Source organism: Talaromyces rugulosus, chromosome VI (genome assembly GCF_013368755.1).
Source record: "Talaromyces rugulosus chromosome VI, complete sequence".
Classification (NCBI taxonomy): Eukaryota; Fungi; Ascomycota; class Eurotiomycetes; order Eurotiales; family Trichocomaceae; genus Talaromyces; species Talaromyces rugulosus.
Window position 1 is genome coordinate 4,390,810 of NC_049566.1, and position 25,094 is coordinate 4,415,903.

A 25,094-nucleotide genomic window follows, 5' to 3' on the forward strand; every position below is an offset into this window, starting at 1 on the left:
CAATCATTTTGTCATCTAAATGGCATTATCCGGAATTTTTTCATTCCGCATAATGAAACCAACACATTACATCGTGAAAGCAACGCGGGATTAGTCGTGGGGCTATATCAGATAAATCCTTGGAGCTCAGGAATGATCGTTATGGTTGATATGATCGCTATCATGGTCAAAATGATTTGGACGGAAGTCCGGATGTCCAGGCACTCTGCCCGTTGCCTTGTATTCTGCCTCGGGGAAGGAGGGGCCTGTAGCAGTAGACACACGGTTAGAAGGAATTGAATATTCAAGTAAAGCAAGTATAGCGTACCTAGCGAAGGGTGTACAAGAGTCTTCTCGTCAAAGATATCGAACCGATGGTCCTTTGCCCAGTTGTCCATCTTCTCCCAGTTCACGCACTCATGCTCAACTTCGAAGTTGGGCTTGGGGGCACGATCGTTGTCGACCCAGGAAAAGGTAACTAACGATACGTCCCCCTTGCACATGAGGTTTTGGCGGAGGTTATCGATGCAGTGGTCTGTTGCAAGTTAGTTTTGCAGGAAAGTTGAAATCTGGAATTAGGACATACCAATGTGAATCGGGGTAGTTGGCTTCTCAATGTTGTAGTAGTCTTTGTAAATAACTTGCCGGAGGAATTTCTGTCCATCGTTAGTATGGAGAATATACTGATGGGCCCACAATGCTTACTAAACAATGAAGTTGATGATAAACATCTGTTAAGCCATTCCCAGTCAGTAACCGTCAATACCTCGAGTCACTGATCTTACCTGGAATCGCATAGAATCCTCCCTTGTCATCCGTAACCGGGACGGAGGTTTTATTGATCTGGGCCAGATCATCGGCCGTCACACGAACATTGGAATTGATAAATAGTTGGTGCCATGCGTGGTCAAGCTCATCCGATGGCGGGCCTTTGAACGGATTTTTGTTGGCAAATGAAGCGTGAACCATCTTTGGCTCCATCTCAATAGCCTCGTGTAGAGGGGCTTTCAATTGTTAGCATTTTCTCATATTTTCTAGAGAAAGACTACACTTACAGTAAACACTATGTTGCTGCCTTCCCGTAATTTTCGATGTAGCTGTCGTGTAAATTGCGCCGATAAAGGCTATTGAATAGATGCTAATGAGTGCAAGGTGAAAGCACACAGCCTTCCACCTAGATCTTGACGCAGTGGGTTTTTCATTATAGTATCCGTTTTCAGATGTGCTCTCCTTTGATTGAATATCATCGTGATAATCCTCATTTCCTGACAAGGGCAATCGCTCCTCGGTTGAGTCGCTACCTTGTCGGAGAGCAGAGTACATGCTGGGCTTTTCAGGGGCACGTCGTAAAAACTTGTCGAACATTTTGAACATATTAAACATAAAAGAATTCCAACAACACTTCTGCAAAGTTGCTTGGAGGTGGATGGAGAAGAACAGTGACAAGTCAAAGATTGAGAAATGATATATGCCACTAGGTCTCCTAGACGCTGGATGTTTGCTAAATTCTGGAGGTAAAGAGCCATTACATCACTTTGGCTGACTGCATTTGCCCCTCACATTAGGTCATTGGGAGATCGCTGATTGACTTTCTCCCAAAAAAGAGGGCGATACAAATGCGGTGTAGACTCAGCGTACTCCTGCAGCTTCTGTTTGTAGCAAGCTACGAAGCTACCAAGCTTGCGCCTAAATTTTGGCAATGAGAACACACGGATTACGCCATTGATTAGCAAACAGTTCCGAGACTTGCCATCGGAACTTGCTCGATCATGCCTCAGCTACGGCCTGGCAGATCTGCAGTCCACATTTTGCGTCAAAGAATACATACAGTGCGGGGTGAATTGTGGGACGTGTCAAGGCAGGTGCATTTGAATACCGGAATCAGCATCTAGTTATTACTCAAACTGGAGATTACAAAACTTGGTGACCCATCGCGAGTTGTAGTACCTCGATCGTGACAGGGCTAGCTGAGTATCGGCTGCTGATTGCAGCTTTCTGTAATGCATATGCACCGACGACTAGCACGACATCAAAGTTCAATAGAAATTTAGTCACTGTCGGTACCAATAACCTACCAAGTCCTCAAACTACATGAGCCTAAATCGGTACCTAGTACCTCGACGGAGCCCTGGGGGTTAGCGTGAGCTGATAAGCCGAGTTTGAAACTCGTATCGCATCTAGCTGTCTGCTATCTGCACCTATCAAGCGATAATCAGCATTAGCGCTAACGGAAAACTAGAAGCCATTGGCCGTATGCACGACGACTACATGCATCTTGCTCCACCGACTAACAATGTGGATCGGGCCGGCGGCAACGAACCCTGATTTTGCTCCAGGTGCTAAACTTCAGTTGAGGATCTGCGATTGACAAGCAATTATATTACTGAAGACAGGCGAACAATGATCCAGAGGCCACGCACTATGACGTATTGTTCTGTAGCCAGGCCTTTTACGTCGCCCAGCAACAGAGCAACTTGCAGGCTGCAGGTGGTCGTGATCCCTAGCGCAGTGATAGATTGCAGAGCTAATACTGCTAGAAAAGCATGTTTTCTCGACACATGCGATGCCGTGGTCGGAGCGGCGATGTTCTTCCATGGCACGGCACGCTCCTGGCCCATCAGAAAAAGAAAGTCTTTGTGCATGGTGGACGATCTATCGCGAATCAGACAGGAAGGTCTGCAAGGGAGAGAACAAGGACGAGGCCTGGGCTGCGCCATGTTTGCTTCGTGTTTGTCGTGTTTAGGCAGTTTTCTCACATGCTTGCATCAACCTCCCTAAGTTGAGCGCTCCAGACAACGTCTCGATGCTTGCCACTCGCACTAGGCAAGGGTTTAGTGCGGGAAAAGTGGCGTGTACGAGCATTGGAATTGCAAATCCATGAGCCCAAAACTTGGTCATGCTGATTGCATGCGATAGTGCAGCTTGGATTGCGTCTTTTCTCTAAAGCATGACGCCTGGATGACGAATTGGAATGGCGACTGGTGATCGTTCTCTGCCGATTGTTCCCGTTCTCACTGTGATGTTGAACAGCTCGCGTAGGGCGCATTTGCATGGTCGAGGGGTGGCTCAATTACGTCTTGCATTGGATATCGATCTACTGATCATCGAGAAGCCAAGTCACGCAACCAAAGACTGGAGAAAAAGGTGGGCACAAAATATTTATATAGCAACACGACTTTGTCCAATTTAGCGCTATCCAAGATACATTTTTTCTTTCAAATTACCTTGAACCAACTTCATATCTCAGCAAGAGAAAGATACCACCAATCAAAATGCTTGTCACCAAGTCTGTTCTTGCCCTCTGCCTGGTCTCCATGGGCATGGCCGCTGCTCTACCCAGTTAGTTCATTGATCTTGTTGTGTTGAACATATACTAATGTTGTATTTAGAGGTGGCCAAACGTGATGAGCTCGATGGAGATCTCTACAACTACAAGAGAGATGAGCTCGATGGAGATCTCTACAACTATAAGCGTGATGAACTAGACGGCGACTTGTACAACTACAAGCGTGACGAGCTTGATGGCGATCTCTACAACTACAAGAACAAACGCGACGAGCTCGATGGTGACTTGTATAACTACAAGAAGAACAAGCGCGACGAACTTGATGGCGACCTTTATAACTATAAGCGTGACGAGCTAGACGGCGACTTGTACAACTACAAGAGCAAGCGTGACGAGCTTGATGGAGATCTCTACAACTACAAGAACAAGCGCGATGAGCTCGATGGAGACCTCTACAACTACAAGAACAAGCGCGATGAACTTGATGGAGACCTCTACAACTACAAGCGTGATGAGCTTGATGGCGACCTCTACAACTACAAGAACAAGCGCGATGAACTAGACGGTGATCTCTACAACTACAAGAATAAGCGTGACGAGCTCGATGGCGACTTGTATAACTACAAGAACAAACGTGACGAGCTCGATGGTGACTTGTACAACTACTAAGCCTTAATCGAGAACAGCTTAGAAGCCAAACAGGCAGAAACAAACCACCTTGGCCTAGAATGACAAACATACTAGGTCAAAAGAGTACGAATGACGATGATTATGGAAACTTGTTGTAGCCAGAGGGGCGGGGAAACAACGCGCGAATACTTTGTGAGAGGGGCTTACGAGACATGAGGTTGACATCGTTAGTAGGTTATATTTTTGTGTAGCTAAACCACGCTCATTAAAAATGGAATTTTTTGGATTTGACTTGAATTTGCTCTGTTCTCGGACTTTCCTGTCGTTCTGCTATTACTAGATGCGTAGCTGTCTTAATCTGGTAAGTAGTATACAAAAAACCTAGTAAATATGAAATTCTGTCATCATTGACTTATCAGCACTAATTTGGTTAAAAGTCAATCATTGATGCCAGTGGCCGGTGTTATTATTTGTCAGGCCACGGGCTGTCAATGGTTAGATACCATCTGCACTTTCTGTCGTATCCTGAGCGATCAGTCACAATTATGGTCTAAGCGGTGGAGCATCCAGTCTCAACTTTTATCAAAAGAAAACTGGAATGTTGTGTGATTCTGTGGTTTTGAGTCGTCAAAGTGGGTCCTGTCAGCCAGCCACTGCTGGACCCGCCGGGACCCACAGTTCGCAAGTAAGGTTTACCGATCTGAGCCTAATTTCTGTGCTAATCTTCGATCCCGCTTTTTGACTTGTCACACTAAATCTGGAGACGTACATTGATTGCTCCTTTTGGGTGTGGCCGGCTTGCAGCAAAGCCCCCCCCCACTGCGTGCTCTCTCCCCGCTACGTAGTGCATACTACATATTACGCTAATCGTGTGACTAGACCCAGCGCCCCCAGAAATAGCAAACAACACAGCAGAAAGGGCAGCGGCATACCCCTCACGCCGTAACTCATGCCGACCGTGTAAACCCAGGCCCACGTCGGCCCATTGATGATGTTAGCGCATGTCTCGACGATCGAGATGCACATGTACAGTCGCGTTATTGAGCTGACATCGACCAGCCCCGTCACATATGACTTCAGCGCGTCGTGGAACCCCACGGCCAACGCAAACATTCCCAACGCAACAAGGAAGGCGAGGCGGCTGCTACCTGAAGCGGCAATGATTGCCACCCCGCCTGCAGCTGCGAATAGGCTCCCGCGGATGATGTAGATTTGTTGCTGTCGCTGTTCTGACGGCCCTCCTCGGGTGCTGCTGCCCCGGGGTAAGTTCCGCGCAATAAAGGGAAGCACGGCGAGGAAGATGCTGCCGACGAAAGTTTCGGACGCGAGGATATACCCAGTAGTGCGCAAGGGCCACGCATAACGCTGACTCATCCACTGCTCAGTAATGTTGCGTACCCCCATGCCACTTTCATGGACGAGAAATATCGCGAGAATGTGGGAGTGCTTGAGCATGAACGTCGAGTAAGTTGAGAATGATCGCAGAAGAGACATAGGCTGCCCAGCGAAGTGGTCAGTTTCAGCTGGGGGAATATCCTGGTTTTGGCTGTCGCTTTCTTCTCGTTTCTGAGACTCGGCCGGGTCATAAGATTCGGTTGTTCGAAGCAAATGATCTCCTTGATCAGACGAAATTTTCTGGTCCAACAAGTTGTCACGGTGATCTTTCAGCCAGAGAAGAACCGGTATGCAAAGACTAGTAAAAGTCAACCCTAGCCAGATTGGAATCCAAACACTTTCTCCAAGGAGATAGGAGCCACTCGTAACACCCAACACTCGCGATATCGACATTATGGACGTGAGACGAAAATAAATAGTGCTCCTAAATTTCAAGTTAGCAAGTTAAATTCCTTCCGAATGAGATGGAAAATCCAACGTACAGTGCGGAAGGAGCCGTAGCCTCAGCGATCAAGACCTGAGTAATTGTATTGAAAACCAATCTTCCTCCTCCGACACAGTCAAACAAACTCGCCAACCATATCAGGCGTATATCAAAAGTGTTGTAAAAGTAGCCTGGGGAGGAATTAGCAACTTCTAGACAATATAGACTGGTCTTGTAGAGATGCTTCATACATATCGTCAAAACGTAAAGTTGTGAAACTATCCCACTCAAAACATTGACGAGCAAAATGATCCTCCGACTGACTCGTTCGCTCAGCGCGCTGTACGGAATCGCAAGAACCAATGCTTAAAGATATTAATAGGTTACTTGTAAGAGCTTCCAGCAAGCTTCACTCACTAGGGATGTAAAAGAAGAAAGAGTTCCATCCTGTCAACTGAGCAAGGCTGGCTTGAATTTGCGGGATCTTGCACAGTTCTTCTGGTACATTATTGCCCACGTCGATTAAACTGGGATTGTAGCTCTGGTAATAGGATCGACAGATTGTTGATTCGTACAGGCGCAGGCGAGGAACAATCGTTATGGCAGTGTTCATTGTCTGTAGTATTTTCAAGGCAGCGCAGAGACCAGCGACCCGCCAGAACTGGGGTTGGCTCTCCATTGTAGCACCGTACAGTGTTCTGGGAGCCGCAAATAGAAAAATAGCTGGATGTAAAGTGAGTGGAAAAGTAGGATTTTCCAAAATTAAACATGGAGGAGGGAAACGAGGTAAATATTCTTGGGCCGATGATTAAGCTGCACCGATCTGCGCTTTCCTGTCCCGCCCGCGCGGACTTGCCTCATTCCTTCTTCCTTCCACCTCATCTACCTTCACTCTTTCTCTCCTGCTGCTATCGTCCTTGGCTAACCCTTTCCTAATCTGTGGGAGCCTTTATGAATCAATATTGTACACGGGTCTTAATGACAACGACGACGAGTATCACGGACAATTGAGCGAGTTAGCTGTTTGGGCGAACGTGCCACGATGAATGACAACGCGACAGCTGCTAAACAGGGCGAATTCCCCACGGCACAACTCTTCTTGCTTGGTACGTTGCTCCATTGCAAAACCTCTCAATGGCGTATAAAACTCACCTTCATCTAGCGCTGTGCCGAATTGCAGAGCCCGTGGCGCTTACGTCGGTCTTTCCCTATGCCTACGATTTCATGCAGTATTTGCTGGGCGCCAAGACGTCAAATGCTGCCTTTTATGCCGGCGTATTCATTGCAGTGTTCTCGCTCGCCGAATCCTTAACTGGCTTTTGGTGGGGAGCTCTTTCAGATCGCGTCGGAAGAAAGCCTGTCCTGCTGCTTGGCTGTGGAGGAACTATGATTTCTTTGTTCGTCCTGGGCTTCTCGTCGAACATATGGATGGCCGTGCTGGGGAGAGCACTCGGTGGTGCCCTGAATGGCAATATCGGAGTTGTTCAAACTATGGTCGGGGAAATGGTCACACGTCCGGAGCATGAACGTATGCTGTCCCTTTATTTCTCTTTTTATTGATATGGACGAAGCTAACGTAGTTAGCCCGAGCGTATGCCGTGATGCCCTTCTTTTTCAGTATCGGATGCACACTAGGACCCGCCATTGGAGGCTTTTTTGCCAGCCCAGCAGAGAGTGAGCTCCCTCTGTTTGGGAAAAGTCGACTTTTTCAGCAGTTTCCTTACCTTTTGCCAAATCTCATTTGCGCTGGAATGGTCTTCCTGACGATGCTCTTTGCCTCGGTGGCCTTGAAAGAAACACATCCCAATCTGCGGCACCGAAAGACAAAGTACGTTTTCTGGGAGCATCGCCATGATGAGTCTAGCGAGACACCACTTCTTTACCCAGTTAGCTCTGAGGTGGAAGAACCGTCATATGGGGCGACCAGCACCGGGGAGGAAGAACCACACCCTATTCCAGCTAGTTTTAATCCATTTAGAGGACTTGGGATAAACGTGTGGATGCTAGTGGCTGCAATTTGCTTGCTCAGCAGTCATACTGTTACCTATATCCAGCTTCTTCCTATTTTTCTTCGAGACCCGCCCGACACCAGCGTTCCGCCGCACTATATGGGTGGAGTTGGTGGTCTCGGTATGAGTCTAACACAAGTTGGACTTGTAATGGGACTCAACGGTATTATCGGGTTAGTAGTTCAACTACTTTTCCCTTTTTTTACGGAACGTGTCGGCATCCAATCGACCCTCCTGCTGGTGACCACACTGCACCCTATTTCATACTTTTGCGTACCCTACCTGGCATTCATTCCTACAAGCACATGGCGAACGATCGGCCTCTATACCTGGTTGACGATGCGAAACGTCTTCTCAACCTTTACCTACCCAATTCTTTTGATATACATCAAACGGTGGACCCCAGATACTCTTATGCTTGGCCGCGTGAATGGACTGGTTGCAAGTGCTGGGGCAGCATGCCGTACAGTTTCACCGGCAGCGGCTGGCTTACTACAGACTATCGGTCAACATCATCATTTCAGTGCTTTGGCATGGTGGGGATCAGGAATAGTAGCTCTGGTTGCTGCTGTACAGTGCTGGTTTATCAACACTCCACCTGAGGAGGACAATGAATAAAATTGAGTTACAGGTACTCAAAACCGTTCTCGCAATATCTTGGAATCTACTGAACGAGTTATCAACAAATTGCATGTTTTGTTTTTAACTGAAGATCTTAATAATATAGTAAAATTATACATGATCGGTGTATACATTCGGAACATCCTAAAATTCGATATAGAATTCGGGGTTACCAAAAATCCCTTATTAGTCAATGTGTTTCAAGGAGAAAAATAAAGCAACATACATATGTATAGTTTCCATACTCTACCAAGTTGAATACCACCCTATTGACAACATTGAAGGGGCAATACGTCTACGCATGCATATTAAACGATGTGATTAACTGATCGCTTAGAATATGTGATTCTCATCTACTGTATAGATATTAAAAGCTCATTTGTTTATTGGAATACTTATAAAGCCCTTGTATAGGCTAGTAGATTATTTATCCTTTACTTGAAATTTCAAGGCACAGGAACAAAGAGCATGTCTCCGAGGAACAAAGCATAGACTTCCTCCGTACATTGAAAGTTGGCAGAATTTGACAATTTTCACTTATGTGAAGAAAAACATTTTGTGTAACTATATTCTTGTGAAGCTTTGTGGATAGCAAGCTGGCCCTGTTCCTTAGCATAGAATTGGTGGTGCTGTCTGGTCACAAAGAGACTGGTGCTTGTTCTTTTGTTTATTAGTATCTAGGTTTACATATGTATTTTGACTTCACAACATTTATTCCTAATTTCTGTGTTAATATTGAATTATGTTTTGCACACAACCCATGAGAACTAGATGTATGTGGTAAATACAAAGATTTCTTACAAACATGAATATAAATAGTCAGCACTCCTTACCAGTTGACCTCTGAAACCCTAGGTGTTTTAAAATAGATATGAAACTCTGTCTTTCGCGCCACTTGTTTCGAGAATCGACAAAGAATGTTTCATTCATGAAGATATGAAATGATCAACTTGCCCCCATGGGTATCTAGAGTGGTAGTTGGTCTCTGAATAATATTTATTCTTACTACGCTCCAAATCTTGTATCAGACAGCGAAGCATTTATTGCACCAAAAAAATCAAATATCAAAAATCAAAATATGTCGAACCTAGAAGATGACCTATATGTAGTGGACCCGGAGGGCGACACCATCATTGATATTATCAGAACAGGTAATGAGGATGACATTGGGTGGGATTCGAGCGAAGAGTATGAATCGGACGGCTTCGATGAATATGATCCAGAAGGGGTGTATTTCCAGAAGACAGGCCGAGGATTACATTTAGATCCCGAAGACGACAGGGCCCCACCAGTACAAGAGGAATACGACCCAAGTGGAGAATTCAACACTTATCCGAATGACGACGACCATGTTAGCGAAAATAATACCAACCCAGAGCCGGACAAGCCAAAGAAACTCCGGACCAGTTTCAAAGTATCTTCCACATGCTTGTCTATGGGATCAGGCTACTTCAAGGCCTTGTTTCGACACAGGATATGGACAGCAACCCAGCATGGCCGATATGAAATCAATGCCGCCTGGGGCTTCAAGGCTTTCAAGATCCTTATGCAAATTGCCCATTTGCAGTTTATCAAAATCCCGGACCAGCTAGGTATCAACACCATGGTTAAGCTGGTCATGGCAGCAGACTATCTGATGATGATACCGCTTCTAAATCCTTGGATATTCCGCTGGGGGATCGAAAGCCCGTTACCGTGGACTGGTCGACATCGGCGCCTAGAAGATACCCAGAAGTATGATATGAAATTACTTTATATTAATTTACAGCTAGGCTACGGTGGAGGTTTCCGGACTAGCTTCAACAAATTAATCACCCACTATGGCCCTTATTTTATGAATTTTGGTTTGCCAGTCCCTCAGAAACTTATTGGTATGTGCCAAGAAAATCCTTGTAACTTCACCATTAGCTAAAAAAAAAACAACTTCTTTTTAACAGACACTCTCATACACAGCCGGGAGCAGAAATTAAGAAAACTATTGTCCACCCTGCGTGATATCATCAATCTCTATGTCTTTGGCGCACATTCGGAGGAGACACCGAGGTGGTTCTCGACACAATGCAGAAACAACGTGTTCGGTCAGCTCATGATCCAACTCCACAATCGGGACATCTATCCTCGCTTGCCAGACCCTTCAGACGATCCACGTTCTTATTATTATGTTGAAGGTTTGATAATGGCGTCGGTGTTTGAAATAGAAGCTACCGGGTGTAGAAGCGAAAAAGATAATGGCCCGTCCTGCTCTCTTCGCTGGGCTTTGCCGATGTTCCGAGAAATAGACCTGCCAGATAGTGATAAGCTTGGCGAATTTGTGCCTGGGTGGGAACAACGACAGTTGAAAGACGTGGGTGATGTATCGGAGAGGGCGGTATCGAGATGATACTACCGACGACTGGATAACAGCAAGGCATGAATGATTAGACTGCCATTTGTACTATACTATGTAGGCTTTTTCTTGTTTTTCAAAAGGGTTTGTACAGCTGCTTACGTGTACGTGTAGTTTTTTGTTGGTGATAGATTTATTGATATCGATTTTATTTCAAGTGTCTGGTGAAGCGTAGGACAGTTTGGTTTATTTGGTTTGTCCTACATCAAAACAATACCAAATATGAACATTGAAACAAAGAAAAAATATCCACACTCACATCAATTAATATTTTATTTCAGCAAAGCACTTTCAGATAATAAGGATGTATATTCTTTACACTACTTATATGTGAAAGTAAGACAACTATATGTGCCCATAGTTAGAAGTTAATTTATATTAATATTTAGTACATTTTTTCTTTATTTTTCTTTATTCTTTCTTTATTATAAACAATACATTCACACATAGTAATACTAGCCATTTTCACAAATATACTCACTTTCCTATCTCTTTCCACCCTATTAGGTCAGATGGCGACTCATCACAACAAAAGCCCCCGCCATGATTATGTGCCATGATTATGTCGTTGAAGAAAAGTCTCGGCGAAGGATCACACAATTGCTTTGTCTCAGCTCACCGATCTTTCTCTTCTTCTGCTGCTGCCTGTCTCTTCCGCCTTCCTCAATTCTTCCCAACTCCACCATCCCCATTCCCATCCCCAGAATTCATCATCCTCACCCTCATCCTGATCCTCACAAGTCATCAAATATCTGCTCCCATCTGGGGGCTTGCCTCCTTGGCAAAATGGAGAACCGTAGTTTCTTCATCGAAGCTACCCTCATGAGGGTCAAAAACATCTTTGATCTCACCCTTGATATCATAAATGACCTCCAGTCTCTGCCCGGGAAAAAGATCGTCATCAGGCGGTTTCCCATCTCGCCTATCGATATGAACAAGTGGATTGAGGAAAATGGTCTGCCCAAGGGCTTGGAGTATGACATTACCGAGAACAGCATCTCTCTCAAGGTCGAAGAAGATGCCATCGGCAAGGCCATTCGAATGGCATTTCAAGAGGATTTTTTCCCTGTTGTCATCGACAAACTTCACCAGCACTTGCCACAGGAGACTTTTTCCACAAGCTACAATGAGCGTAAGTCTGATTCTCTCCACAACAACTCTTTGCAGTTTCGGAAATTCTAACATAAATGGCTGCAGCACACATTCTCGATGGCGAATTCGATGGCGACCTGGTCTGCAGTGATGGTCAGATCGACCAAGAGGGTTCTCCTGCTCCACGCATCGTAGTGCTTATTGGACCCGGGAACGAAATTGTTCATGGTGCAAACAAGTGGATTCGCGGTGGTGGCAAAAAGACAAAATTCGTCCTTGGTGTTGAGGTGAGAGAACGTGCTCCAGTTGGCTGGTGCCCCTGGGATCTGGAAGTTCAAGAAATCGCCGAGATGGACTTGCAGGACCTGACCAACGCCATCATCGACTATCATAAGAAGGAAAAAAAGCCGATAGTTGGTGTCATCAAACTCAGACTTTTCGTCATCACCAAGAATGAACTTGGCCTTTCTGAATCGGAGCTCGTCCCTGCGTGGACCTGCACGTTTGGTCCCAAGGAGTCGTACGAAGACGCCCTTGGCAACTTTGTTCCTAGTGGAATCAGGTCCCACCTCAACCCAAGAATGTTGAGCATCAAACTGCCTGGAGAGATTGAAGTGGCATTGCCGTTTGTTGAGATAAAAGAAAGGGTAAAGGGAGCAATTGAAGAGGCGGAGAGGGGCAGAGCCTTGGTCATGGCAACTGAGGGCCTGAACTACACCATCATGACCCTAAGGGGTGGTCCTGTTGTCCCTCCTTTTCCTGTCTGATATCACTTCGGACCAACTGGTTGGATGGCCCTTCTGAGATGGACGCAGCTGGTGTTGTTTTCTTCTCTTTCTTCTTCTTTCTTTCTTGCTATGGAATCCCCACTCTTCTTTTCTATGCTGCTTGGCCGACGGTGTGCTATATCAGTGCATCAGCATCTAGCTGTTGTGCCTTGTCAGCAAGGTTCTTTTCCGCTGCTCATTGCAGTGATGATATGCGTGTTTAATCGAGCTTGTTTTGTTTCTTTTCGTTTTTGTTCGCTGCAATCACGAGAACGTTCGTCTTGGCCGGCTCTGCTGCTCATGCTGTATGTACCTGCTGGCCACTCTCTATATCGTTATGAATCAATGAAATGAATGAATTAACATATGAATGATGTCTGAAGGTAGTATCGTAGAGTCTGCTCTGTGGCGAGGCCGATCAGTGTTCAGACGGCAGCCGCGGCCGCGATTGGCGGGGCAGGCACGAGCCACAACACCAAAACGAGGCTGTGCGCACTGGTCCGACCTCGTTCTATTGAATATTATTTGCTCCTCCATCTGCAAAGTTTTTTCTTGTCGGTCCCGCGATTTCACATGATTCGGCGATTTTCCGGGGGGGAAATAATATATATCTACGCCGATGTGACTCAGTCTGCTTCATCTGTTTACTTGACATTGCCGCATTCGCTGCAGGCTCTTGAATCTGCAGGTCCAAAATATGACCAAGCTATCACCTTCCAGCGTCGATCGATATAGAGAAACAACAGGTATAACAACCCTACGAGATGGATCATGACAGCCCGCCACCACCATACCAAACTCTTCCTCCCACGCCAGTCCTTTCCCCGGCTGCGCACCATCAGTCACCAGCTGCACATGCAGCGTCTTCTGCATACAGCCTAGCACATCCACCGCAAGGGCCGACGGTATTCTACTATCCTCAGAACCCAGCAGCTGCAACTGCAGGATATCCATACCCGACAGCACATCATCCAAACAATACTTACCATGTACGCCCGACAAAACCGCAACGGTGCTGGCAGTCGCGCATGAACTTGGGTTCATTGGCAGCTACTCTCAATGACGCGGGGAATCTTGCGGTTGAAACGTATAGTGCCGTCCTCAGCCCGAGGCCGAGTCGACAGCAGTACACCGGAGCGCTTGATGCTGTTGGTATGAGGTTGGATGAAGTGATTACGTCGATTGATAACGAGACTTTTAAGGGGGAGATTAACGAGATTGGTTTGTTCAAACTCTTCTGGTAGTTTAGATTTGTATGCTCATTAATCATGTAGTAGTCGATGCACACTATACAGATGCAGCGCCGCCATTACCACCGCGGCCAGGCAAAAAGGACTCCCGGCATGAGAGCGAAAGAAAGCATCAGATATCACCTCAAAATCAAGTCAAAGCACGGATTTCTACCACCAAAATCAGTCCGTTCACCAAGGTGCGACATTACGCCAATGCATGCACCTCTTCCTCACTGCCACCACTCAAGCTTCAGTTTGAAACATGGCCCTTGCTCTGTCTCGCGGCAACGTACTCGCGACGTGCATACGAGAAGCCATCTGGCCCAGAACGCCACACGTATATATCAGGCGACTGGTTACGTGGCACTAAGGATATGCTCGTCAAATCTGTGCCCCTCGATGACATGAACACCATCGTCTTTGCCATTCGCGGCACACAAAACTTTAGGGACTGGGCCGTCAACATGAACACCGAACCGGCCCCACCATCAAAATTTCTCTATGATGAGGGGAATCTATGTCACTCGGGGTTTCTGAGCGTGGCTCGGAACATGGTCAAGCCGGTTGCTGCGCGTTTGCGTGACTTGTTAAACGAGAACCCACAGCGAGCCAGCTGTACGCTCGTGATTACAGGACATAGTGCAGGCGGCGCCGTGGCGGCATTGCTTTATTGCCATATGTTCTCGCAAACCGTGTCGAGCGAGTTGACGCACCTACGCGGGCTGTTCAAAAGGGTGCACTGCGTGACATTTGGGGCGCCGCCGGTCTCGTTACTGCCATTACAAAGACAAGACTGTGGTAGTGGCAGAAAACCATATGATAGCAAAAGCCTCTTCTTTGGATTTGTGAACGAAGGTGACCCCGTGGCCAGAGCAGATAAGACCTACGTCAAGAGTCTGCTGGAGCTATATGCCAAACCATCCCGGTGTTCAACTTCGACAAGCCAAAGTAGACAAAAAGCAACATGGAAAGTCCCCGAAGCAACCCTCTCACTTGCTGGACGACTAGTCGTCCTCCGCGCGCATCGTTCCCGTTCGTCAAGAAATAGCAAGAAACCAGACACAGTCGAAGCCGTTACCGCGGCAGATGTAGACCTCCGGGGTCTTGTTTTTGGAGATCCGTTGATGCATACCATGGACCTGTACGCCCAGCGTATTGAACTTCTGGCCACACAGGCAGTGGTAGGGAGACTCAAGGTTACTTAATTTTATTGTACACTATTCTCTTGATCAGGAGTTGGGCTGTCCCTCGGGCTGGTACCAAGGTGCATTTTAGATATTTGTTTAGAATAATTCAACGAGGCCAATGGCTGAACTCATATTGATAACATGCTTAAACATTCCACAAATCGTACTACTCTATCACACTGTTCGTACAAGCACGCACATCAAAAATAAAACTTATATCAAAGTTTATAAAAAAAAGAAACCCATTGTCACCGTCGTCGGTGCCTGGTCCAAGCGCGTACAAAGTCGGCTTTTTCTTTGACTCCCAACCCAACTCTTTTCACTCTGCCCAGACGCGCTAGCGATTCGCCCACATGGTCCAGAAGAGCCTTTTCTTCCTTATTTAGATCGGTGGTCGTCGTTTGAAGGAGACTCGCCGAGGATGAATTGTCCTCGTCATCGTCGAAGAAGCCGTTGCTCGTGCTGTGAGCTTCCGACGGGGATTTACTGCTCGTACTCACATACTCAGCAACACGCACTCTGATGAAATGCGTAGGCTTGCTGAGAAGATTCCACAGGAAACTGGTATAACAACCCGGCACTGGCGTGGTTACGTCGGGCTCAGTGTAGCGCAGACTAATCGGGTAGATATTGGTGCGCGGGGGCGCCGAAGCAAGCGATCTGCTTAGCGGTAGGATACCACGGCCATTGGTTGTGGTGCACTCGGCGAAGACGGCGATAGGGCGGGAAGGGTATTTCTCAAGCAACTGGGACAAGTCGACTAGACGTGTTCCGGCCGGAGGGGTGTTTTCGGGTGCTGCGAAAGAGCGTAGGATGGCGCCGAGAAGCGACAGCTGCTCTACCTTGCGTGTATCCGGATACGAGGCAGTGAAAATCGGGTCGAAGATGGCCGCTAGGTAGACTGCATCGATGGGCGATGTGAAGGAAGAGGCGATGATAGATTTTCCCGCGGGGAGACGCGATCGTTGACTTGCGAGATGTCTATTATAGTCCGGTTAAGAATATCCACAAATATTTTGATTTCAAGAAACCAACCCTCTTTTGACACCATCGACCTGCAAATCAATCCACCATAGACTCGGCACGCCGAGAATACACCATAGCGATGCTTTTTTGCCCAGCGAACCGATGGGGAGAAACTGCAAGACGAGGAAATAGCTCAAGCACACAAATATAAGTAGCGGCAGCCGGAAGCAAAACAAGAAGACGTGCAACGGTAGCATGTAGCCCGAGGGCTGCGGAGGGACCGGGAAAAAGGGCGCAATGCCGGAACCTGTTGATTTCGTTTGTTAGATTGTTTTCTACTGTGAAGAGAGGGAGAAAAAAAGACTTACCTCGGTCCCGGAACTGGGAAAACTTTTCCATGATCAAGAATGACCAGCACAACTCTGCAAAATGCGAGTGGGCCTTTGCGCCATGTACGCGTGGTGTTCGGTGAGGTCGAGAGTATAGAGTCAGGAGACGATCATGCTTTTAATATAGAAAATTTGTGGTTCAGCTGCAATTTGGATCCCTGACACGTTCCATCGGCTTTTGGGCACACTAGCTCGCGATTCAACCAAACGAACCACTTAGCGCGCCAAGTCAGCAGGCCACAAAGCGGACAACACCTGCAGATAAGCAGATAAGCAGGATAACCAAAGAATCAAATGTTCACTGTAGCCCCACGGGCAGGGGTGCAGCAGAAGATTGTGCTTGACGCGAGGTTTGAGTTTCCAGGGAAAGCTTTGCATGTGAATGCCAAGACTGATGCCTTGGTGCCTTGACACGTGACTGATTTTCGATGTCAACCTTCACTAACCGAACCAGTCCTAGTTCGTCACTAGGCAGCTTGTCCTGCTGAGGAGTGGGAATCGCTGATCCCCCTTTATTATTTAGAATTATACAAGTAGATCAGATCACTAAGAAAATTGTGAGGAGTATTCTTGGAAGCAGGCGAACCATCGGCTATTAGGGCCCGATATAAGGGTCAATTGGATAACCAAACTAATCACTAAAGGTCATAGTGCTGAAGATGAGAAAGTGAAAAGATTCATCAGGGGTGAGATTAATCAGGATTTAAAATCTAGTTAGGGATGGATTGTGGTAGATCCCAACACTGGTAGTCTCCATTAAAGGAACAGGAAGTGGTTACAGAGCTGGATACAAAGCAAAAGTAATGGATGGACATTAGAACAGGTTTTAGTTTCTTAATCTTTCCTAATATGAAACTTGTAAGTCCTACAAGGATCTATGCAAAGCGATATTATAATCTTAGTTCTACAGCTCTAGAACTTTAAAAGCGTGGATGGCAATTATGTCTAGAGTTATTATATGACAGTAGAAATAAAGATTATAGTATATAAAGCTAGCCTAATTAGGGTTAGTACCTGAGGCTTGTTATAAGTATGGTAAAAATTCTGTCGGTTAGCGAGTGCTGTGATTACTATTGGCAAGATAATTAATGCTTGGTTCCTCAATTGACATATTCAGGTCATTTAATCTTTAATTATTTTTCAGGTGAGTTTTGTTCGCTACTGATATTTGCGTCTTGGGGGCCGTCTCAGCATCCTCGGTGGATAGCGGAGTTAGACGGCCTAACTCCGGCTCAGTATGCTTCTGTCCCACTTGTGGGTGCAAGTTTTATTTTATTGGTAAGGAGTTCTCTTCGTGGTCACTTTTTACACCGATGACGCGCCGTTTCAGGGTACGAGCGTGCAGCAGCGCTTGTCTCAGTAGTCAACCTTGCGTGCGTCTGCCAAAGCACGCTGTGATCGGCCTTGATGAAACGAAGTTTGGTGTACCCTCAGACGATCAAAGGGAGTGGAAGATCTTTCCTTCGCATGGGAGCTGTGCTTAAAAAAAAAGTCTATTCTTGAAAGAAAATGCCCTGAAACGACCGAAAGGCCCTGTCAAAGCTTCGGGAATCAGGGAATTTGTGTAATAAGCGATTATTTGGCAACGATTTGCAAGGAGATATGAGTACAAGATAGGTGTCCATTTGATTACTCAAAAGGAAGCATGTTATTCTAATACATGACCTTTCTATCAGTTTATATACTCATTTTCTCAATAAATTGATCCAATCGGATACCGACGCATCATCCCATGTTATGTTATTTCAGGAGGATCACCGATTTTCCACGTCGATTAGGTGATCAGTAGTTTGCATAACTCAGCATTGCTTAGTAGTTAACTAGTAGTCAAGCTCCAAGACCACCCGCAGCAACGATTGTATCCGCGATCCTCCATGCGCTGCTAATAAGTCAAAAAAAATTCAAATTCTGCGGGCTATTCCCAACACCAACTGCACCAATTTCATGATGCGTGTGCCATTGTAGCTCTTGAACTTCTGTGCCTGACAGTTGCAAATGCGGGAATTGGGCCCTCGCCCTCCAAAACTCCTCGAGTGGATACTAAGAATGGGACACTTGAAGGAATTTACCTTCCCGAATTCAGTGAAGACGTGTTCCTAGGTGTTCCATTTGCATCTCCTCCGATTGGGGATTTGAGATTGAGACGTCCCGTATCTTACCAGAATTCTTGGAATGGCATCCGCGATGCCACTAGAAGGGGAGCGAGTTGTCCGGGATATGGGCCGTTGGATGCTGGGTTGACCTTTGGCGAAGGTATGTTAACAATAGAGAATAGGAGAGGGACTCGTTTGCACCTCGCGTTCAATAAACACTGATAGAAACCATAGATTGCTTGACACTTGATATTGTTAGACCTGCTGGAGTGCGAGAGAACGCCGGTTTACCTGTATTCGTTTGGATATATGGCGGCAATTTTGTCGCAGGCTCAAGTGCTGATCCGCGATACAACACATCGTACATTGTCAATGCCTCTGTTATTATTGACAAACCCATCATTGCGGTATCTATCAACTACCGGCTGGGGGGGGTGGGGATTCTTAGCGTCAAAACAGGTTGTCAATGCTGGCGAATCGAACATTGGCCGGTTTGATCAAAGGCTCGCGCTCGAGTGGATTCAAGAGAATATTCGTCATTTTGGAGGAGACCCGTCCAAAGTGACTATTGCTGGAGAGAGTGCCGGTGGTTTTAGTGTTGGGTACCACCTAACGGGCTTTGATGGTAACAATAACGGCCTTTTCCGTGCAGCCATCATGGAAAGCGGGAATTCCATGGGTCCTGCAGGTAAGCCAACTCGAAATACGATCTATCTGAGGTCGCTAACGGCACTGCCAGTTTACTCCCTTTCCCAATTGAATACCACCTATCAGCCGATGTACGACAATGTGACTGAGACAGTTGGGTGCTCAAAAGCCACCGACTCCCTGGATTGTCTTCGACGAGTGCCCTATGAAACTCTTTATAACGCCTTATCACCATTTGCCATCTATCCCATCGTGGACGGAAGCTTTTTGACACGTTTGCCATCCGAGTCTTTTGAAAAGGGTTTCATCGCAGATTTCGCTATTCTAGCAGGAACGAACACGGATGAATGCACTGCTTTTGCGCCTCGAGGTACTCTAAATACCGATAGTGATATTCACGCCTACATTTCCGAAATTAACTATGGTCTTCAAAATGCCACCGTGGCGAAGGTTATGGATTTATATCCCGATGACCCCATTCAAGGATGCCCCTTTGGTACTGGGGGGAAGCGATTTGCTTCTCAAGGCTATCAGTTCAAGCGGGGAGCCGCTCTCGTTGCAGACGAAATCTTCCAAGCCGGGAGAAGGTTCACGGCCAAAACCTACGCTTCGCGACCACAGTCGGAAAGAAAGCCAGTTTATAGCTTTCGATTTGACCAGGCTCCATGGAATGGGATAGAACTTATCATGGCTACAGTGGCGCCTGTTTTTGTTACCCACTTCTCAGAGGTCTGAATACATATTTCGAAATTTCAACGGAATCTGTGTCTAATCAGTCTATTTAGATATGCTATGTGTTTAACATTGATCCTGGTGCCAGCACGAATAACACGAATTGGATAGGCCCTCACCCAGAGTATTATGATCTTTCCAAGCTGATGTCGCGCGCTTGGATCTCGTTCGTTCATGATCTGAATCCTAACAATCATGGCATCGCGGACATACCATATTGGCCGGACTATTCAGTCTTCCCGGGAAATTTTGTATTTCGGATTAATGATAGCGTTGTTGAGGTTGATGACTGGAGGCTGGAACAGCTGGAGTACTGGGGCCAAATCTGGGGGCAGCTGAGCACATAATCTCATCTCTCCATACTTATTCCTACCTTATTATTTTAAATAACATTGATTGCTTCATTTGGCTTCTCTGATGACAAATTTTACAATAAGATAACTAAACGGTCTTCACCTTTTAGGCTAGTAGACATGACTCCCCCGAGTCTCCGTACCGACAAGAATGTGATATCGGCAATTCTCCCCCGGCCCAGCAGAGCCCACGCACCGCAGTACAGATGAACTCCCCGCGCTGTTGCACGCCCAGATCCGAGCCAACCGTGTGGGCGTGATGCTTCCAGATCTGGGCAGAACTTGTCACCCTGGTGACTAATGACCCGACCCTCCTCTCCAGGGCCACGAAGGACCTCGGCGTCCGTCTTCCTTGGGAGCTCGCCCTGAGTCGGGGGGAACGTTTCCCACACGTCCACTGATCATCCTCTGGCGGAACAAACGCTGGCGGCCCATGATTACCCGGTGGTGAAAGTCAGGGGAAAGGATGCTCTAATATCTATTTTAAAAAGAGAGAGGATGTTGAAATCATGCTAGTTTAATTGCTGACAGTAAATACATATGACCACATAGTTCCTTGACGAAAAACTCACAAACTCAGATTACAAGATTTTTATTGAAACGCAAGAGATTTTTTGGATCCCACTTGGCTTTAGCAGCTAGAAGTCGTGCATACTTCTCTGAGCTTCCAAAAGCGCCACGCAACCACTCTTGACCGCGGTCTGTTGTCAAGTTAATGTACCCATTAGCTCTCAATTTTGGTCCCAACTCGTCTGCAATAGTATCTATCCACCCTTGAAAGTTGGCATCGTCGTCGGCTGTGTCCCATTGTGCAAAACATTCCCACATACAAACTGCGCCATCACGGGAGAAGGCAACTGAGTCCTCCTCAAAATCTTCTGAAATAGCACCCCCGAAAAACCATATATTCTGAATAGTACTTGGAGCAGGATGGTTTGAGGGAGGTGCACGAAGAGCGCCAGCAGTTATAATATCTATAACCCCATCGACAGCAGGGTCCATGTAGCCTCCACGTAGATGGCTACGACGGCCAAACGGCGCCAGGTTGTCAAGCATGCGATTGACTTCCACCCATGGAGCCTGTCCTTTAACAACCTGTGAGGGCTTCCTTAATGCAGTGATCTCATTTATCACGCCATCGAACTGATCAAGATCGCCCGTGAAGACTGCATGGACTGCCATCTTAGCTACACCGTAGTGCTCTGGGGAGATGGTTGGCATAGGCGGGATTGGCGCCAAAATAACAATCACAGATAGTTCACGGCGTGCAGTCTTCATAAAGGTACAGAGATCGAGAAGCATTGCCTTCGCCTCGTCGAGGTCATAAAGAAGGAATGCCTGTCCAACAATGTTGTCAAGTGGATGTAGACGATACTCGAATGCTGTAACAATACCAAAATTTCCTCCACCACCACAAAGAGCCCAGAAGAGATCAGAATTCTCAGATTTACTGGCACGCACAAGTCGACCATCAACAGTAACAACGTCGCAAGCGAGTAGGCTGTCTACTGTCGCACCGTAGCGTCTCATATTGTAGCCAATACCACCGCCAAGAGTCAGTCCTGCTATGCCAGTAGAGCTGACAGTCCCTGATGGAACAACCATTGAATGTTGCTGACATGCAGCATCAAGTTCACTCAGGAGGACACCAGCACCAGTACGCACTGTGCGGGAAGTTGGATCGACGACAATTTCCTTGAAGGGGCACATGTCGATAACTAGCTGGTTGTGAGGCATTGAGGTACCGTCGATTCCATGGCCACCCCCGCGAACTGCAACTGGAATATCGTGCGCAGAAGCGTAACGCATCAGCACCTGCACATCAGCGACATTGGCCGGCTGAGCAATGAGGGCAGGCTGACTCTCATGCCAGCGCATATTAAAGATCAGGCGAGCGTCATCGTAACCATGATCACCAACTTTCAACACCTGCCCCTCGAAATCGGGAGGGAGAGCCAGTTTGAAATCAGGTTGAGCAGCCATGATAGTTGCCCACACAGAACGATCCTGAACCGTCCTTGGTGTGGACGGCAGTCAAACTATAGATATTCTTCTACCCATATATCCATATGAAATAGAGTTCCCCATAACATTGGTCAATGCTTTTGGTGAAACTCTGCGAGAGATAGTGGAGCGTATTCTGTAGGGAGGTGGGCACAAAAAATTTCGTAATGCGAAGGCCCCCAGATAACAACAGAAATACACAGTATACTACTCCGTAAACGAGTGTGGATTTGGGTATTTTAGACTTGGAAGGACTCGGAGGATCATTTAATTCTTTGTGATTGGCAGTACCAATATTATGTGCATACTAGCGTACCATTCCTGCGGGTCTAGGCGCAACCCTATTAGATAGAGGCAAACAAAGTCGCCTGCTACCACTACACTAAAGGGGCGGTTGGGATCCTGTGGGGATTCCAAGTCGGCTTTGTTTCCAGCCCCGCGTCAGGACTGTCTGTACAGAGGTTGGGGAGGGCCAAAGACTTGAATCCAACGCTAAAGTAGCGACTTCACTATTCCGAATAAATTTGTGGTATTCCGAAAACGTCTTTACTCCGTACTATCTCGACAGTCGACCTCTGTAATACAATGAAATACGCACAATAAATAGTTAAAGCCTAAAAGCGAAAGTTACTTCTCATATGCCGAGCTGCCTGTTTCCAACCAACTTCCTTTCTTGCCACGGCCCTATCAACGTTGGAAATTAGACACGTTGTTAAAAAAAAAAGTCTTTAATTGAATCCACTAGCAATAACCCCTATATATGGTTAATCTCTCTATTCGCCACTTCGTCACATGCGCTGTAAAACGACTGCCCCGTTTGTGGAATATATTTGACCCTTACGAGATCTCTGGACAAATTGTTGATCGGCTAAAAAGGAATCTGTTCCATCAACTTCATGATTTATACCATTCCAGCTACTCCTTTCACCATGGTAGCAGCAAGTGTGATCAACACTCGGGAGATGAAGTATACTGGGGTGGGTATCGCAGCCCTGAAATCTGGCAATCTTCATCCTTTTACAGATGTCAATACCCCCAATGGTAATATCAGCGACAACGCACTTTTCTCCAATCGCGTTTGGAGCCAAAGACAGAGAGATGCTCACCCTCCACGTTTTACGGATGCACTGCGCCATAATATTGGCAATTATCCTCTCACCTCTGAGCTTGCCTCGTGGGTCGCTGAAGCTCTGGTCAAGTACCAGCCCACTGACGAGGTCCTGGAGCTGGTTAGACCATTTGCGTCCAAGTTTCATGCACATCTTGAAAAGGAGAGGGCCAATAGCACAGGTTTTCATGATCTGAACCTTGTCGAATTAGCGTATCAAGTCAGTCTTGAAGTTGGTGGTGCTCTGTTGCTTGCTGCCTCAGCAAACGGAGACCCTGTCGACTTGCAAGTCGAGTTTCATTCATCGCGAGCCGCTCGGGATGACCACTTTGCCCCGTGGGGGAAACTACTTACAGGACTAGAATGTGATCCCCCAATAATCGCTCAATTCCCATTTTATCTCATGATGTGCCAGTCGTTCGGCTTAGAGAGTGATTCATCCCAAGAGGATTATGTCTACTCAGCCCTGACCGGGGTCGACTGGGCCAGGGGTAAAAACGTTTTCAGCGAGCGATTTGCCACTTTTGAGAAACGAGCAATTGCAGCTGTTCCCAAACTTGATGACAGACTGTCGGGAAAAGACCGATCCTTTTGGCGTATTTCTCTTGCCTACCTTGGTGCCATGAATGATTGCGAGAACGCCCGAAAATTCACAACGCCCAGGAAATCGGCTATCAATCACGATCTTGACGATAACCTTGTCATGGCTATACGCGGTTTTGATACGATCGGATCGGCTTATATGTGCAGTGACGGCGCTGCCTTTTTAGACAATGCCGGAATGGATTCCCTTATCGGATCGGCGCTGCCAAACGATGTCATGGATCTTCACACAGATATCAAGACTGGAGAGACGCGTAACTTGCTACGATTGTTATATCCTGATGGCCTCAGTATTGATGAGTCTCTGCAGACCATGTCGACCATTTTCTCCGGCATGCTTTGCGAGCTCTTTCGCGGGCACAAGCGAATCCGTTTTGAGAACAGGGAGGATGGACGAATTGCCGCGACGTCGCCTCCATATAGCTTCTGCCGAGCCCGCCATCGCCGTATATTTGAGACCTTGGAGACATATACCAGCCGTTACCCGTTATTCTGGGTTTGGACAATGGAGATTTACCGCCGTGCCAGGGCACAAGTCACCGAAGCTGGTTTGAATGAGCTCCTTATTGATGCCCTTAAGAGAGCTCGCACTCGGGAGGCACTTCCAGACTCCCCTTCGAACAAATTTTATGACATCTATTTTGACATGATTGACAATGGGACGGCCCAGATGCAGGAGAAGAAGCCGCTCGGGGTAGATGAGAAAGTAGCACAAGTTATCCGCGACCTGCACAGTCTGTGGCATGACCAGCTCCTTGCCGAGAACAAGGAGCCAGGCTGGGGTAGGAAATTCGACAACAAGTCTGATGCTCTGCTAGGTGAGGCCGGCAATATCCTCGGAGAGAAGGGTGACATTTCGAAGGAAGTGTACAGATTCGCCATTGCCTATGGAAGGCTGAGCATGGGCTTGCCATATATTGCTTACCACACTGTTGATGCTATTATCATGACTTTTGGAATTGATATGTAGGATAATTGACTGTGAGCAGTCCCAGGAATATATTTATGCTATATACTTTTTCAACTGGTACATCGAGACCGTCTTAACAATTGTTGACACAACTTACCTATTAGATTGGCCAAAGACTAAACTTTATATACAATTTTCTTGAATAATTTACTAAATGGGTGCAATTAATCAGAACATTTAACTTTGTAGTCTGGAGTAGTAGTAGTACGTAGTGGTAGTA

General features: G+C 46.8%; 11 protein-coding genes across 11 annotated transcripts; 7 read left to right on the forward strand and 4 right to left on the reverse strand.

The window, feature by feature from the left end:
* Positions 1-126: 126 nt before the first annotated feature.
* TRUGW13939_11823 (uncharacterized protein) lies at positions 127-1,344 on the reverse strand (the record flags this gene model as incomplete). Its single annotated transcript, XM_035494927.1, has 6 exons — positions 127-245; positions 308-514; positions 566-635; positions 685-710; positions 765-983; positions 1,035-1,344. 6 exons carry the CDS (start codon positions 1,342-1,344, stop codon positions 127-129), a joined length of 951 nt encoding a protein of 316 aa, XP_035350820.1.
* Positions 1,345-3,251: 1,907 nt separating this feature from the next.
* TRUGW13939_11824 (uncharacterized protein) lies at positions 3,252-3,934 on the forward strand (the record flags this gene model as incomplete). Its single annotated transcript, XM_035494928.1, has 2 exons — positions 3,252-3,318; positions 3,369-3,934. The coding sequence occupies 2 exons, from the start codon at positions 3,252-3,254 to the stop codon at positions 3,932-3,934; spliced, it is 633 nt and encodes a 210-aa protein (XP_035350821.1).
* Positions 3,935-4,753: 819 nt separating this feature from the next.
* TRUGW13939_11825 (uncharacterized protein) lies at positions 4,754-6,393 on the reverse strand (the record flags this gene model as incomplete). The annotated part of the gene is made up of 4 exons (XM_035494929.1): positions 4,754-5,714; positions 5,773-5,905; positions 5,966-6,079; positions 6,132-6,393. The coding sequence occupies 4 exons, from the start codon at positions 6,391-6,393 to the stop codon at positions 4,754-4,756; spliced, it is 1,470 nt and encodes a 489-aa protein (XP_035350822.1).
* Positions 6,394-6,756: 363 nt separating this feature from the next.
* Positions 6,757-8,341, forward strand: TRUGW13939_11826 (uncharacterized protein; the record flags this gene model as incomplete). Its single annotated transcript, XM_035494930.1, has 3 exons — positions 6,757-6,820; positions 6,877-7,242; positions 7,299-8,341. 3 exons carry the CDS (start codon positions 6,757-6,759, stop codon positions 8,339-8,341), a joined length of 1,473 nt encoding a protein of 490 aa, XP_035350823.1.
* Positions 8,342-9,422: 1,081 nt separating this feature from the next.
* TRUGW13939_11827 (uncharacterized protein) lies at positions 9,423-10,724 on the forward strand (the record flags this gene model as incomplete). The annotated part of the gene is made up of 2 exons (XM_035494931.1): positions 9,423-10,215; positions 10,282-10,724. The coding sequence occupies 2 exons, from the start codon at positions 9,423-9,425 to the stop codon at positions 10,722-10,724; spliced, it is 1,236 nt and encodes a 411-aa protein (XP_035350824.1).
* Positions 10,725-11,516: 792 nt separating this feature from the next.
* Positions 11,517-12,589, forward strand: TRUGW13939_11828 (uncharacterized protein; the record flags this gene model as incomplete). Its single annotated transcript, XM_035494932.1, has 2 exons — positions 11,517-11,862; positions 11,928-12,589. The coding sequence occupies 2 exons, from the start codon at positions 11,517-11,519 to the stop codon at positions 12,587-12,589; spliced, it is 1,008 nt and encodes a 335-aa protein (XP_035350825.1).
* A 764-nt stretch (positions 12,590-13,353) lies between these two features.
* Positions 13,354-15,026, forward strand: TRUGW13939_11829 (uncharacterized protein; the record flags this gene model as incomplete). Its single annotated transcript, XM_035494933.1, has 2 exons — positions 13,354-13,810; positions 13,864-15,026. 2 exons carry the CDS (start codon positions 13,354-13,356, stop codon positions 15,024-15,026), a joined length of 1,620 nt encoding a protein of 539 aa, XP_035350826.1.
* Positions 15,027-15,256: 230 nt separating this feature from the next.
* Positions 15,257-16,373, reverse strand: TRUGW13939_11830 (uncharacterized protein; the record flags this gene model as incomplete). The annotated part of the gene is made up of 3 exons (XM_035494934.1): positions 15,257-15,989; positions 16,044-16,281; positions 16,343-16,373. 3 exons carry the CDS (start codon positions 16,371-16,373, stop codon positions 15,257-15,259), a joined length of 1,002 nt encoding a protein of 333 aa, XP_035350827.1.
* A 284-nt stretch (positions 16,374-16,657) lies between these two features.
* TRUGW13939_11831 (uncharacterized protein) lies at positions 16,658-19,839 on the forward strand (the record flags this gene model as incomplete). The annotated part of the gene is made up of 6 exons (XM_035494935.1): positions 16,658-16,713; positions 17,015-17,049; positions 18,329-18,616; positions 18,691-18,863; positions 18,916-19,144; positions 19,196-19,839. The coding sequence occupies 6 exons, from the start codon at positions 16,658-16,660 to the stop codon at positions 19,837-19,839; spliced, it is 1,425 nt and encodes a 474-aa protein (XP_035350828.1).
* Positions 19,840-20,765: 926 nt separating this feature from the next.
* On the reverse strand, positions 20,766-22,172 carry TRUGW13939_11832 (uncharacterized protein; the record flags this gene model as incomplete). The annotated part of the gene is made up of 1 exon (XM_035494936.1): positions 20,766-22,172. The coding sequence occupies one exon, from the start codon at positions 22,170-22,172 to the stop codon at positions 20,766-20,768; it is 1,407 nt and encodes a 468-aa protein (XP_035350829.1).
* A 950-nt stretch (positions 22,173-23,122) lies between these two features.
* TRUGW13939_11833 (uncharacterized protein) lies at positions 23,123-24,874 on the forward strand (the record flags this gene model as incomplete). Its single annotated transcript, XM_035494937.1, has 1 exon — positions 23,123-24,874. One exon carries the CDS (start codon positions 23,123-23,125, stop codon positions 24,872-24,874), a length of 1,752 nt encoding a protein of 583 aa, XP_035350830.1.
* Positions 24,875-25,094: the final 220 nt, after the last annotated feature.